We start from the raw sequence: 12,770 nt of genomic DNA, 5'->3' as shown, positions 1-12,770 counted from the left end.
GGTGTCGGTTGCTGGCGAGGGGGTGTCCTGGTCTTTTGGGTTTTCTCTTGTCTCTTTTGAATGGTGTGTAAATGTTGTTTACCTCTATGTGTCTGTTGATGGCTGCTTGGTCTGAGTGCCAGGCTTCCAGGAATTCCCTGCCATTTTTGGATTTGGCTTGGTTTAGGATGCTCACCGTTTCCCAGCTGAAACTATGGTTGAGTCTGTCCATGTGTTGTGAGATGAAGAGTTCTCGTCGTGTCTTCTGACTGCCAGTTGGTGTTCGTGGATGCGCTCTGCTAGTCTTCTGCCTGTCTGTCCTACATAGTGGCTGTTACAGTCTTTGCACTGCGTGTTGTAAATAACTCCTGTTTTTTCCTCTTGGGCTATTGGGTTGCTTAATAGGTTTTGAAGAGTTTTAGTTGGTTTATGTGCTATGGTGATGCCATGTGGTTGTAGCAGTCTGTTGGTGGTTTCTGAGATGTTTCTGATGTATGGCAATGTTATCCTTTTCATAGTTTCCATTGGTTGGGTTGTAGTGGGTTGGGTGGTGAGGCACTTTTTGATAAAGTTGAGCGGGTACCCATTTTGCTGGAAGATGCTGTACAGATGATCTTTTTCCTTTTTCTGGTGTTCAGGGTTGCTGCAGTGTGTAAGTGCTCGTCTGAATAACGTTCTGTTTTCTTCCTCCCTTGTGACTTTTATTCCATTGAAGGTATTGCCTGGTTGCCTCCCACAAGACAGCTCTTGTGGGAGGTTGGATTGTTACTTTGGTAGTGGAGCACTTGGTTGGTGTGGGTGGCCTTCCTGTAGACTTGTGTTTCTAACTTACCATCATTTCCTCTACTGATGAGGATGTCCAGGAATGGTAGTGTGTTGTTGTTTTCTTCCTCCCTTGTGAATTTTAATCCATTGAAGACATTGCCTAGTCTGGCAACGAAATGTCTGCAAGAAAACAACCAGTCAGAGAGCACCGAAGATGCCACAGTTCAACCCTGAGCTACAAATATTCACTTTAGTTGGTATCATCTTTTTTGGGACTTGTCAGATGTACGTGGCCAGATTTTTTTCTGTAGGTTTCAAACCCCCTCCCAGGGATTGAACTCATGGATCATTGCACTTTAGTTGATTACATACAGTGGAATAGCTTTAGGAGATCCTGATGCTCAGTGGTGTTGCAGGAGGAGAACTATACCAAATGGTATATACAGTGCACCTTTCCCTAAGGTCTCAGATACAGGCACTCCATGATACCATATCGCTGTGTAAGGGGATTTACCTGGCTTCTTTCTTTGTTAGGGTTCAGCGATGAAAATATTAAAATCTTTTTTTAAAAAAATTCAAAATATACAAGCTACTTAAAATGGCTGGGTGTATCAGAATGCAGGCGTTTATCTGTTTGCAACACTATCCATGGTTTATGGATTCACACAACACATTTGCCCATAGACAGACAACCTAGTTCAGTGTAAGAATCTAGCTTGGAGTTTCTTTGTGAAAAGGTTTGGGGTTCATTGGAGCAGCCAATATGTTCAAAATCAGAAACAGAAGTTCACCCCATCTTCCGTCCTTTGGGTATTATGACATGCCGTGTCAAGGAGATGGAGGCTGCCCTTTCCAAGGCTTTCAGTCAGAACAACCTGTGGGCAATAGTTTGCTTTAACAAGGGCCCCTGCTGTTTTGATGATCTTCTCTTCCCAACATTGATTTCAGAATCATTGATTAAATGACAAAGCTGATGTCTCGCCCATATTAATAGTAATGGGAAATGGTATGTATCTGACTAATGCTTTTTGACAGCAGTTACCTAAAGGAACAGGAAGGAAACTTTATCTTAGTCATATGTAGAGTAAATCATCTGAAATCAACTGGGACCACATTAGTCATGATTTAATATAAGCATGATTAGGCATGGATACCGCCCAATATTAATTTCTTTTTGACATGTTATACAATCAGAAGTTTTCACAAAGTTCTTCCCTCCATATGTACAACTTCCCCATTCATTTGTTTCATTTAGAAGTTGCCTTATCTCAGTGAGGTTATCCTCCTGTTGAAGGTATCAAAATAGTTAAAACCCTTCCACAAATTTCAAGAGCTGAAATTCTATCCATGTTGCCCAATCTGAAGATACCACGTTGGGGTCCATGTTTTGGAGGCTTGTAAACTACATCTCAAAAAGAGTTCCTAAAGAGCTCTTGTGAACTTAGCTGAGAAAGAGAGACAATGTCCCTTTTATTGTCCATCCACCATCTGCTTGAAAACACACTGGTTGGTGCAGCCAAAGCCTCCATGTCTTCTACTGCGGTGTCTACCTTTGGTATATAGGAGATGTAGTATTCCCAAGGTCTACCTCTTATGTGGACCACTGTCTTTCATCCTGTTGCACTGCGAACAAAGCACTATAGAAGGATGCGAATGACACAAATTTCATTTTTTTCCCATGCTTATGCCACATTTCTTTTACTGCCTTGGCTGATAAAGAATTAAGAGGAGGCAAACAGGGAAGGAGGTTTTGGGGAAAGAGTTGAGCTCGTTTTAGAGAACTTGACCTAATAACCAGCCAAATTATTTCTCCTTTGAGGAAAAGGTATCTGTTTCTTTCTCAGCCAGTTCTACTGAAGTGGGGATCACGTGGGTAATGCCCCCAAATCTATAGCCAAGACATCCTTCCCAGATTACTACCACAGAATGCAGTGGCCAGGTTGCTGAGATAGGCACCTGGTTGTCCACATGTTACATCTTCGTTGAATCTCAGGCTTGCAACATTAGGACAATATCTTCTATTGCTACTAATTAATGCTGATGCATTCATTTAAAGCTGTAAGTGTATATGTCAGAATCCTGGATGACTTCTCCCGAAGACAGCATACTCCCCCTTTTCCAGGAGACGTCAGCTGTTCCAAGTCTCTACCTCCTTGACAAGAAGTCCCTCTAGAATGCTCCATTCTTGCCTTCAACACGGAGGGTATTTCTACTCAGAAGGCTTAAATAGAGTTTCCAGCCTAAAAGGCACATCACATTACATCCTATCTATTGGAAACTCTCTACTCCCAAAGATCAGGTTGGATCCTCAGGAGGGCAGAAAATGAAGGTATGTAGGAATAATGATTATTTCTTCATGATTCCTAGATGATCAAGTATGTATCTACCCATGGAATATCAGATTCTCCCCCTAGTGGCTTTTATCATCACCACTGAAATTCATAGATCACAGTTAGCAGCCTAACGAGATCTTTGCTTAAGTTTCAAAACCCTTGAAATAAGTTCAAACCTATTAGAACTGTAATGCTCGTAAAATGGGTGCAGTCATTTGTCAACACCTCTACTTAAATGAATGACATATTGCATTGTGGAGCAGCGCCTGGCACAGAAAATATGGTTCAGAATTCTGTAAGAGTTGGCTTCCAGATATTCTTGTCTGCCTCTTGGTCAAAAACTAATCTGAACTGGATTTTAACGTGTTTACATTTTTAAATAGGGCGAAAGCTATGAAAGTGAAAACTGGATGAAAATTATGATGTGAAGTACTGTACTTAAATATTTAGTTCATGTAGCATTAATCATTGTCTGGATCAGTCACATGGGTAGATTCGGAAGCAGCAGAAAGTGCTGTCATTTCAAGGGACAAGATCTTGATGTCTCTAATTTTTTTGAAAATCTGCGTTAATTAAACTTTGCACTCTTCAAGGTCTCCCTTGAGTAGAAAATAATTTTCTTAAAAATGTGTGTTACTTTTGATTCAGTATCGTTCTATGAGCACCCAATTATGTACTGCATGATGTCTGTATATATACTGTGTGTGTGTGTGTCTAAATAAATAAAAACAGAACACAGTTCAGCCAAAACGAAGCAACTATAACTCCACAATCTGAGCTGCATTTATTAGAAGTAGGTCCACTTTGTTCAATAAGTTTTATTTCCAGGTACATTCTTAGAAATGCAGCCAAAACACTGCTGAGTTAAGCACATGGGCATAAAGATACTTAAATTTTGCCTGGATTATGTCCATATAGCTACTTTTCAAATAAATATGCATAAGGTTATTATGATGTGTGTTATACTGTTATCCAATTGCAGTAATTTAAATTAATTATTCATTTAATTTAAGTACAATCTTAAATGTATTTGCTCAGAAGTAAGTTCCATTATCTTCACTGGTTGTTATGCACAAGGGAAGTGTGTTTAAGATCATAATCTTAATAATTAGTTCTTTTCTGGGTGTGACTAGGCTTCAAGTGGTATTTGGCTTCAAGATCATAACTGCAATAACTCTGCTTCAAGATAATAATTTGGAGAACCTTCAGTATGAAACTATTTCAGAATTTCTTGCAAAATGCATCTTAAGATTAGAGCTAGAATGTGAGAGTGAACACTACCCTGGTGTTTTTCTCATCCACTTTATACTTTTATCAGAAGAAGGTTCTCTGCCAAGAATGGGCAACCAGTGTGCTCCTGATGATCCTTTTTAAAGTCCAGCCATGATTGCTAAAAATAATTTCAGCCAAGAAAAACGTGATAACTGTGGGCTTGGATTGTGAGAGCTGAAATCTCATGTATCTGGAGAATGCCAAGTTGCAGAAGAATGTTGTCCTGGCTATCAGAATGGAAACTCATTTATTTGAATGCTAGAAATGCTAATAAAGTCTGTTATGAGCCTGTCAAGAGCCAAACTCAAGTTAGCAGTAACTATGTTAGTCTCCCTGGCAGAGAAATGAATGGAAGGTAAGAAGATAGCTTGCTGTGGAGAGCTACGGAGATGGTTTTGAAGGAAATATTCTGAAACCATTACATAAGCAAAATGGGCAGAAACATTCTTAAACCTGGGGAAGGGAGGTAATATTAGGAAGAGATGCAGCCTGGCTCCTCCCTGACTCATTGGGGTATAAGAGGGAGGGGACAAAAAGTACAACTCGTCAGATAAAGTTTAGTTCTACTAGTCTTCTTATGGAGGCTTTTTCATCATCTGGACAGCCTTGAAGGGCTGACACTCGCTACGTAAGACTCCCAAGGCCCACAAACTCTTATTAAGGAAAAAGGAGATAGATACTGCCCATAGGAGCAAAGCAGACACCGTAAAATGCAATATGGTTGTTGAAAAGCTAAGCCCTTGTTTTAATGCTCAGTAATGGGGATCTTAACACAATGTCTTCTTGGTTGTTTTTAGCGACTGCACAGGTGGGCAAATGCTGCTCTGGCCCTCTACCTTTTGGCATCATTCATAACTTTTTCCTGGGGTGCTCCTCAGGTAAGGAGAAAGTTGTGTTTGTTATTTGCTCCCCTTTTGGAAAGTCTTTAGTTCATGCAACATGCTCAGCCAGCTTAGCAGAACATAGATGCTATATTCATAGAACAAAAAAAATAATGCCGTAACAGGATGGCCAAGTTCAAATACCGCTACTGAAACAATGGCTGGATTCCCCAGTACATTGGACTGTGAACTAAAGACAAAATTTCCCTCTAGTCAAATCCAACTCCTGGTAACTTCATGAATATCGGTAACCATACAGAAGTGGTTTACCACGGTTTTCTTCCAGGATTTTTTTTTTTTTACTTTCCAGACTAGCCTACAACCCTGGTATTTCCAGGAAGTCTCCCATCCAAATACTAACCAGGCCTCATGGTTCACCCCAATTCAGCCTAATTGTGGGAACCCTGCCCATCAAAATGGAAGTTAAGTGTAAAAGTCTGTTCAGAGGATTTTTAAAAAATGGTTGAGAAAACACCATCCCCTGCAAATTCCTCAGTTACCTGGGAAGAAAGTAGCCAGCTCTCTGGTTCTCATTAAAGTTGTTATCTAAAAAAAAAGGAAGTTGTTATCAAGTTCACACCTTAATGAACTGTGTGATTTAAAGTGAAAGTAAACCAGTTGCTGAAATTTGTCTATCGTTATCCCTTAGCCTTTTAATAAATCTTGTTAAAGAAAACTCAGGCAATCTTGTTCTCAGCTACCAAGTCAGCTACCAAGCCTGACAATATTAAGGTGTAAGTTCTGCTCTGCTACCAGGCCACTTCTAAGCTTCGTTCTCTAAGCAGTGCACTTCAGGTCCACATTCTGTCATCACACAATTCTTTACTGTAGCAAAAATATACTGGATAATCACCTTAAGAGCTGCAACAAAGGAATGGCCATCAGAAAGGATAGGGAAACTAAACACTGAAAGCTGTGTTTGTGTGCTGATATATCACATAGATGCCAGGTTTGTCCAAGTTATGTTCATTGTTTGGTTGTGTTGTTTTTTTTTCCATTTACACCCAAAAGGATCACTTCCAAAGAAGAAATTGGACTCCTCAGGCCATGCTGTATTTAAAGGGTGCCCGTAAGTCCCAATGCCAATTTATCTCTAGAAAAGGGGCAAGAAGTGGGTTTTCCTTGCACTTCCTACCCAGTCAAATATTGTCAATAGGAATCAAAAGTGTGTTTTGCAATGGCTACGTTCATCCCAAATTACAAAGCACAATCGCTGGGCTAACACAGCAAACCACCTGCAAATGAACAAACCACATTATGATTTAGCATGCAGTATGATCCATGAATTATGACTTAACATTCAGAACAAGCCCAGCCACCATTCTTTGTTCAGCAATTTTTTAAAACATTTCTGGTGTAGGATTAGGGTAGGAGGCAATGATGGTTAACTGTAGTCGCCTTAGGAGCAAATCTAGCAGTCTTGGAAAGAGCCAGAGCTGACCACCTGAAGGGTCCAGAGGTCAGGTGATGGAAGGCAACCGTTCCACCAGAACTGAGTGTGAAGTTTTGTTCATTTATTTGTTCAGTTTGTGTAGTTTCTCAACCAACCTGCAACTCATAGTCAACCTGGTAAGGGATCTGCCCTTTACCAGGACAAGATACAGAAGGAGAGTAGGCTTCCTGCTCGAAAGAGAGAGATGTCCTGTCCGTCATGTAGAGATGCAAAAATTGAACTTGGAGCCCACTACATAGGCTTCACTTTTGATGGACAGCAGTTGCCAGAATTCTTTCATAGTAGCTTCTTTGATTTTCTATGCTAAAATTCCTTCTCAGAAGTTCCTGGATTTTTGGAGTTAATGGCTCCTGCAGGGGAGAAGCCAAGGCTTGTGTAAGCACTGGCGCATTCAGGCATTCATTCAATGACAGCCAGGAGACCGGGCTCTTTCTACTGTTTTAATGAAGCGAAATGACCAGCACAAGAAGAAAGCTGTGAATGCCCAATTCCCGCTCAAACCTACATTTAAAACTACATTCTCTAAATTGCCGTCTGCCCCTCTTCCCACTAAAGCGTGTCACCCCCCTTCCCAATCCAGGTGGCTCCTCTGATGTTTCCTGCTTGCATGGTAGCCAATGCAATAAGCCCCTAGCCATAACAATGCAGTTCACACTCCAACCTGGCACCCCCTCCCATCTGGCAACACAAAGTCTGTTCACACGGATAAGAGAATGATGGAAGATGCTCCGATAAGGGGTTCTGTGAGAGTCTGACAGCTTGTATGGTACCTGTTGGCAGTTGCTGAAAGCAGCTGTGCCATCTCTCAGGGTTGCATGGCCATGCTCCACAGCTGTAGTGCCACCCTGGGAAAAGCTGCACTGGGTTCAAGGCACTGCAGACGGGGACAGGAGCTCCATTCTTACCCTTGTTACCAAAGCCTTGCACAGCCCTATGTGCAGCATCAGCTGTAGCTCAGGCATTCCCTTTACTCACCCGATTAAACCTTAGCTGTCAAAATGCATTCCGGGTTTCTTAAGACTGTAAAGGTTTTTGCTCTGTATTGTTTGCTTATTTATTTATTTTTCAAATTTCTATTACCACCCATCTCTCCCAAAAAGGGGACTCTGGGGGGGTTGGTTTCCATTTTTTTTCCTTATTGAAGGCTTTGAAGAAAATGAAAAAAAAATAGCAAAGGAATATTACATAGATAAACTAGATTAAAAATGTTAAGGGACTAAGAATCACTACTGAACTTTAGCTAAAATGGGTAAAAACAACCATGATCAACACAATATAAACCAAATGAAATTGTACTCTGTAGTAAGTCCATATTACTAAAAAATCTGTTCTGATTTAGATATCTCATAAAATTGAAATACAGGTAGTCCTCATTTAGCTACCACAACTGGGACCAGCAACCTGGTTGTTAAGTGAAGCGGTTGCTATGTGAAACTGCAACTGTGCTTATGATCTTATTTCTGCTTTCCTTGGCTTTACAGACCTGCGAAGGTTGTAAATGTGAGGATTGGTCACAAAGTTACTTTTTCATCTCCATTGTAACTATGAAGGTCGCTGTATGAGACAGTCATTAAATGAGGACAACCTGTATAGGGTCTCTGTATAACTAAACCCAAATTTTGGATGCAGTACCAATCTATTGTTTAATTTATAGTCTGAGAATTGAAATTGAAATCTGTGCCAGATTTGCTTTTAAGGCAGGAAATTGTTCTAGACATTGAAACTTATTCTGATCCATTGAAGGGAGTCAGATGACTTTTCCATGTTGTTGGTTTTCAGAAGGCCGTCGGTTCATCTCGGAGGAGAGCCAGCAAAAGGCTCTGTATGACCGACTGCTGCAAGGTAAGAGGGCCTGCAGATGGGGTGACCCCTTTACCCAATGGTGAAGTTGCCATTCCCCAGCCTGATTCCCTCCCTCCAGTTGCATTTGGACTGCAACTCCCAGAATTCCCTGACCAGGCCACTGAGTCTGGAGGGCCCAAGGCTGGGGAAGGCTCCTCTGCCTACTGATAGAAGTGCTGGGATTCAAAGAATGAGAATGAAATTATTAAAGCATTAACCTTAAAATCTTATATGTCAAAGAAAGGAAACTGGTAGAGTGGAACCCCAACTTCAAGAATGAACATGGTTGGCATTGCAGTGGCAGGCTATGAAAATGCTGAAAGTCTGAAGCAGTGCCAACTAAGTATGCAGGTGGAAGCCAGTTCTCTCATCACAGCATCCAAACTGACTGGGAATTCCAATAATGTATAGGATATGACTGCTCTAAGGGTTCCAGCGGGCTCCTTTCCCTTGAATGCATGCAAGGGGCTCTTCCTTCTGACTTTATTAATGTGCTTCCCTCCAGTCAATGAGGTAGCACAAAAGTACATCTGTATACTTTGCACAGTCCTTAATGCCAGACCCTGTTCAGCCCTCAGCACTGAAGCTGGGGAGTGGTGCAATCCTTAGAGATTTAATGCAGGATAAATTAAGGAAAGCAATGGGTGAATTCCTCCAGCATCGCCTGTGGGTTGGAAAAGCCACCACCCATCACTCTCCCTAAGGGAGGAAGCAAGGTTTGACAGATGGCTAAACCCATGGCTTTAGCCATCTCTCAAAACCTGGTTCAAAGTTAGCTGATCTGCAGGTGATTCTCTCCTGCTCTAGTGGGCAATGTCAGCTTAATTAATGGGGGTGCGAGATGGCCGTGATTGACCCACTGTATCAGTTGAGGCTTTCATATAAGGCAGGAGAAGCTGTCCTCTCCTGCTTTACTGGGAACTGGTCACTCACTGGGCAGATCATCCTGAAGATCCATGGATGAGCGCAAGATAGGTATTTAAAAATAATTGGCTCCACTTTTCCTGCCAACCCAAAAAGCAAGAGACAGGTATATTTGTGTATTTGTGTGTTGAAATGGGATCTCCCGCTTCACTGACCTATCCCCTGCTGTTTGGGGGCTAGCCAGAAAATCAGGGAGAGCTATTTTGAAATACAGATTTACTCCTCCACAAAAACACTAAACTCTTTTTTTAAAAAGCACAAGGAGAAGTGGGGAGAGGCAGCTTTTCCCTTGCCAGTTTTCCAAATAGTTCTGTGGGGTCAGAGAACTGACATCAAAAGAGCCCCTTTCTCTTGCCACCTCCCAGACTCCTGCCAAGTTGTGGGGGGGGCAGTAGGAGAGAGGGAGAAATGGCTCTTTCCCTGCCAGGCCTCTGATCCCATGGATCAGCTCCGTAGAATTGGAGACCTGGTGGCTACAGGGGCTTATGGAGTCCAGTTGGAGAGAACTGTGATGTCAGTGCCCTGGAACCAAAAGGAGAAGTCATGTGTGCACCAGCCAAAAGAAGAATATGGGAGCTGGGCAGATCCCAGTTCCTGACAGCACCATCACCAGCTGTTAGTCCTACAAGGTAGACTGGACTAAGAAACCAATGCCATATAGGTGAGGACTGCTTTTATTGTAACAGCTGTAGTGACCGAATCTTGCAAGTCTGAATGTGCTTCCCCCCTCCCTCCCTCCCTCCCTCCATCTTTGCATGAACTAGGGAGGGGCTTGTCAGATGTTTTCTCACCTTATTTTCTTGGCCCGGGCTCAGGCCCCTCTTACCTGACCCTTGCCTTGGTAGCGGTTCTCCCTCCTGTCCTTCAGGGCCGTCCCCTATGCCCTCTACTCCAGCATTGCCAGTGAGACATTGTAGATTGTAGAGAGAAAACAGGATTTCTAAAGTGGGACATCTGAAGAGGAATGTAATCTGCCTCCACGGTGGGCTGGGGTAAGATAAACGCAACATCACCAGTCCTCTGAAAACAATTGGTTGGGCATCCTCATGCTGCAGCTCAGCAGGCCCTGCAGATGAGTCATTTGTCTTGCAGGGATGAATGAGCAAAATTATTCTCTGCTCTGAGTCAGACAAATGTGTGCGGACTTTTTTTTTCTTTGCAGAAACCAACAGCCAGAATGTGAGCCCTTTAACTCTTTCTGAAGCTGCACTGGGGTTTCTTTCCTCCCTACAGAAGATGCAAAACGAAGGTGAAAGCTTCAGAAGTTCCTGTAAATGCAAAAATGGTGGTTTCATTTTACTTTTTGAAATGTGTTTATTAAGCAAGTTGGTCTTCTGCTTATTTACTATGATCTTTTGAGTTTTAATGCAGGTGGCTGAGTATCTGTAACCATGCAAGTACAAATATAATTACATTAAAATACCTACTTCACGTATCCCTCTTAGATATTATAGGAGGAGAGTTTTGTTAGCCTACAGTAGCCAAAAATCAGGAACAGTCTGGTGGCATTTTTTCAGACTAACCATTCTTATGGAAAGGCATAAGCCTTTGTGAGACGTCACTCATTTCATCAGATGCATGGCATGGCTAAACTGATGTAGGGTTCAAAGGATGAGGTAAGGGATGGCTATGTAGACGCAGGTCCCATGGAAACAGACTACATAGGCCTCATCAAACTGTAATGTGTTAAAAACATTGTCTTTGTTACGATCTTCTAAGATAGCACAAAACCTCTTGATGTGAGCTTGGCAGTCTCTCCAAAGGGTTAGTTTTGTTGAGTTCATCAAGTCTCTTGCTGTCTAATTCTGGTATAGTTTTGATGTTCTAGGACAGCAACCTTGAGATCTGTGCTGGAGTATATGGGAAGGTTGAAATACTCTGCTATTACTTTGTCCTTGTTTTGAATCCTGATGTCAAATTTGTGTCTGTTAGCATTTTTGTACAAAGTTTGGCCTGTTTGCTCATTGTAAAATCCGGGGGGCCTTGATGGCAGATGATGGCATATATCACATTAGAAGAGCATGTGAAGGGGTCTCTAACCACTGAACAAGCCACAATTGTTTCAGTTAGAACCCGGCCATTGTGGCTTGTATATCATGGTTTATGGCTCAGCGTTATGTATGAAACCAGCCATTCTGGTTTATTCAACGATCTAAAGTTAAATCCATGGCATACAAGAAGCCCAACAGAGAAAATCCAGACAGATTAGCAGCTGAATTGGGGTTCAGTGCTGGTGAGAAAAGGAACTTCTTTCTACATCTGAAGATATTAGGTTAGCTTTCATGTCACCTGTTGTCAAACTCTGTTCTCCCACAGCAGAATGTCCAGGAAATAGTCTCTTCCATTTACATAGACACAGAGACTTTTTCACTCTGCTTGGGTACATCTGGCCCTACCAATTGTTTTGAAATGGAGTGTTGTGATCATATTGCTGGACTGGAAGAATGGAACCCTCCTGGGGGACTTTGGATCAGTTGTTTTCTCACAGCCAGGCCCTAAAGTGCAGGGATGATATGAAGGAAGATCCCCATGCAAGCTTTCTTTGAGGGCTTGGAGAAAATGTAGGATTTAAATCTGTCTGATGAATGAAGTTGTGTGCATATAATGTTGATGGTGGGAAGGGGTCCTTGTGCAATCCGTCTTGGGTTTGTGAGTGTACCCTTCATAATCACTGTTCGTTTGCTTTAGAAGACAACGAAAAAGCTTCGAAGAGATCCGGATATATTGCTGACGGTCTATTAAACTGGTGAAAGATCTTCAAATGGGAATATGGCATGAATTTAAAAGGAAAATATATTCTGTACAAGACTTTTTCTTCTCATTCACCTACTCAACTGCCTTCCCCTAACATACCTGAGCTGGTGGCTGGTCAATATCTTCTCAACCTGGTGTTCTGCAGGATCAATACTGAACAATTAAAGGCAATTTTTCTGCTTATATATATGTTTATGTGTCCTTATTATATTGTTGAGCCTGCATAGTTTACTTTCTATTGACTTTTGTAAATGTATTAGGATCAAAGATAGCAATTATGGTTAGGTGAATAAGCTATGTCTGAAGTTGTGAAAATGGGAAGTTTACTACAAAAAAGTACTTTATCATAGGAAATCAGTTCTGGATCATTTCCCCCATTTGGCTATTTATCTCTTTCCAGCATAATTTGAATTATGAATCCCATAATAGGCACAAACCATGGCTTCCCCCAACAAATGAATGAAAATAGGGCTCAATATAGGTTGGAGAGATGTCTGTGAGAGAGATGTAGTCTTGCATACAAAACCACAATCTCCAAGATGCTCGGAGGTAGAGAGTGATTTTCAA

The 12,770-nt window shown here is 41.8% G+C and overlaps 1 protein-coding gene across 1 annotated transcript; it reads left to right on the top strand.

Moving 5' to 3' along the window:
* The first annotated feature begins 3,067 nt into the window (after positions 1–3,067).
* Positions 3,068–12,351, top strand: SPX (spexin hormone). The gene is made up of 6 exons (XM_063308791.1): positions 3,068–3,073; positions 5,147–5,227; positions 6,242–6,299; positions 8,463–8,525; positions 10,612–10,698; positions 12,138–12,351. Exons 1-6 carry the CDS (start codon positions 3,068–3,070, stop codon positions 12,197–12,199), a joined length of 357 nt encoding a protein of 118 aa, XP_063164861.1. The 3' UTR covers positions 12,200–12,351.
* Positions 12,352–12,770: the final 419 nt, after the last annotated feature.

Source organism: Candoia aspera, chromosome 7, assembly GCF_035149785.1.
Source record: "Candoia aspera isolate rCanAsp1 chromosome 7, rCanAsp1.hap2, whole genome shotgun sequence".
Lineage (NCBI taxonomy): Eukaryota > Metazoa > Chordata > Lepidosauria > Squamata > Boidae > Candoia > Candoia aspera.
The sequence above is the reverse complement of the archived record's forward strand: the minus strand, read 5'-3'. Positions and strand labels throughout refer to the sequence as shown.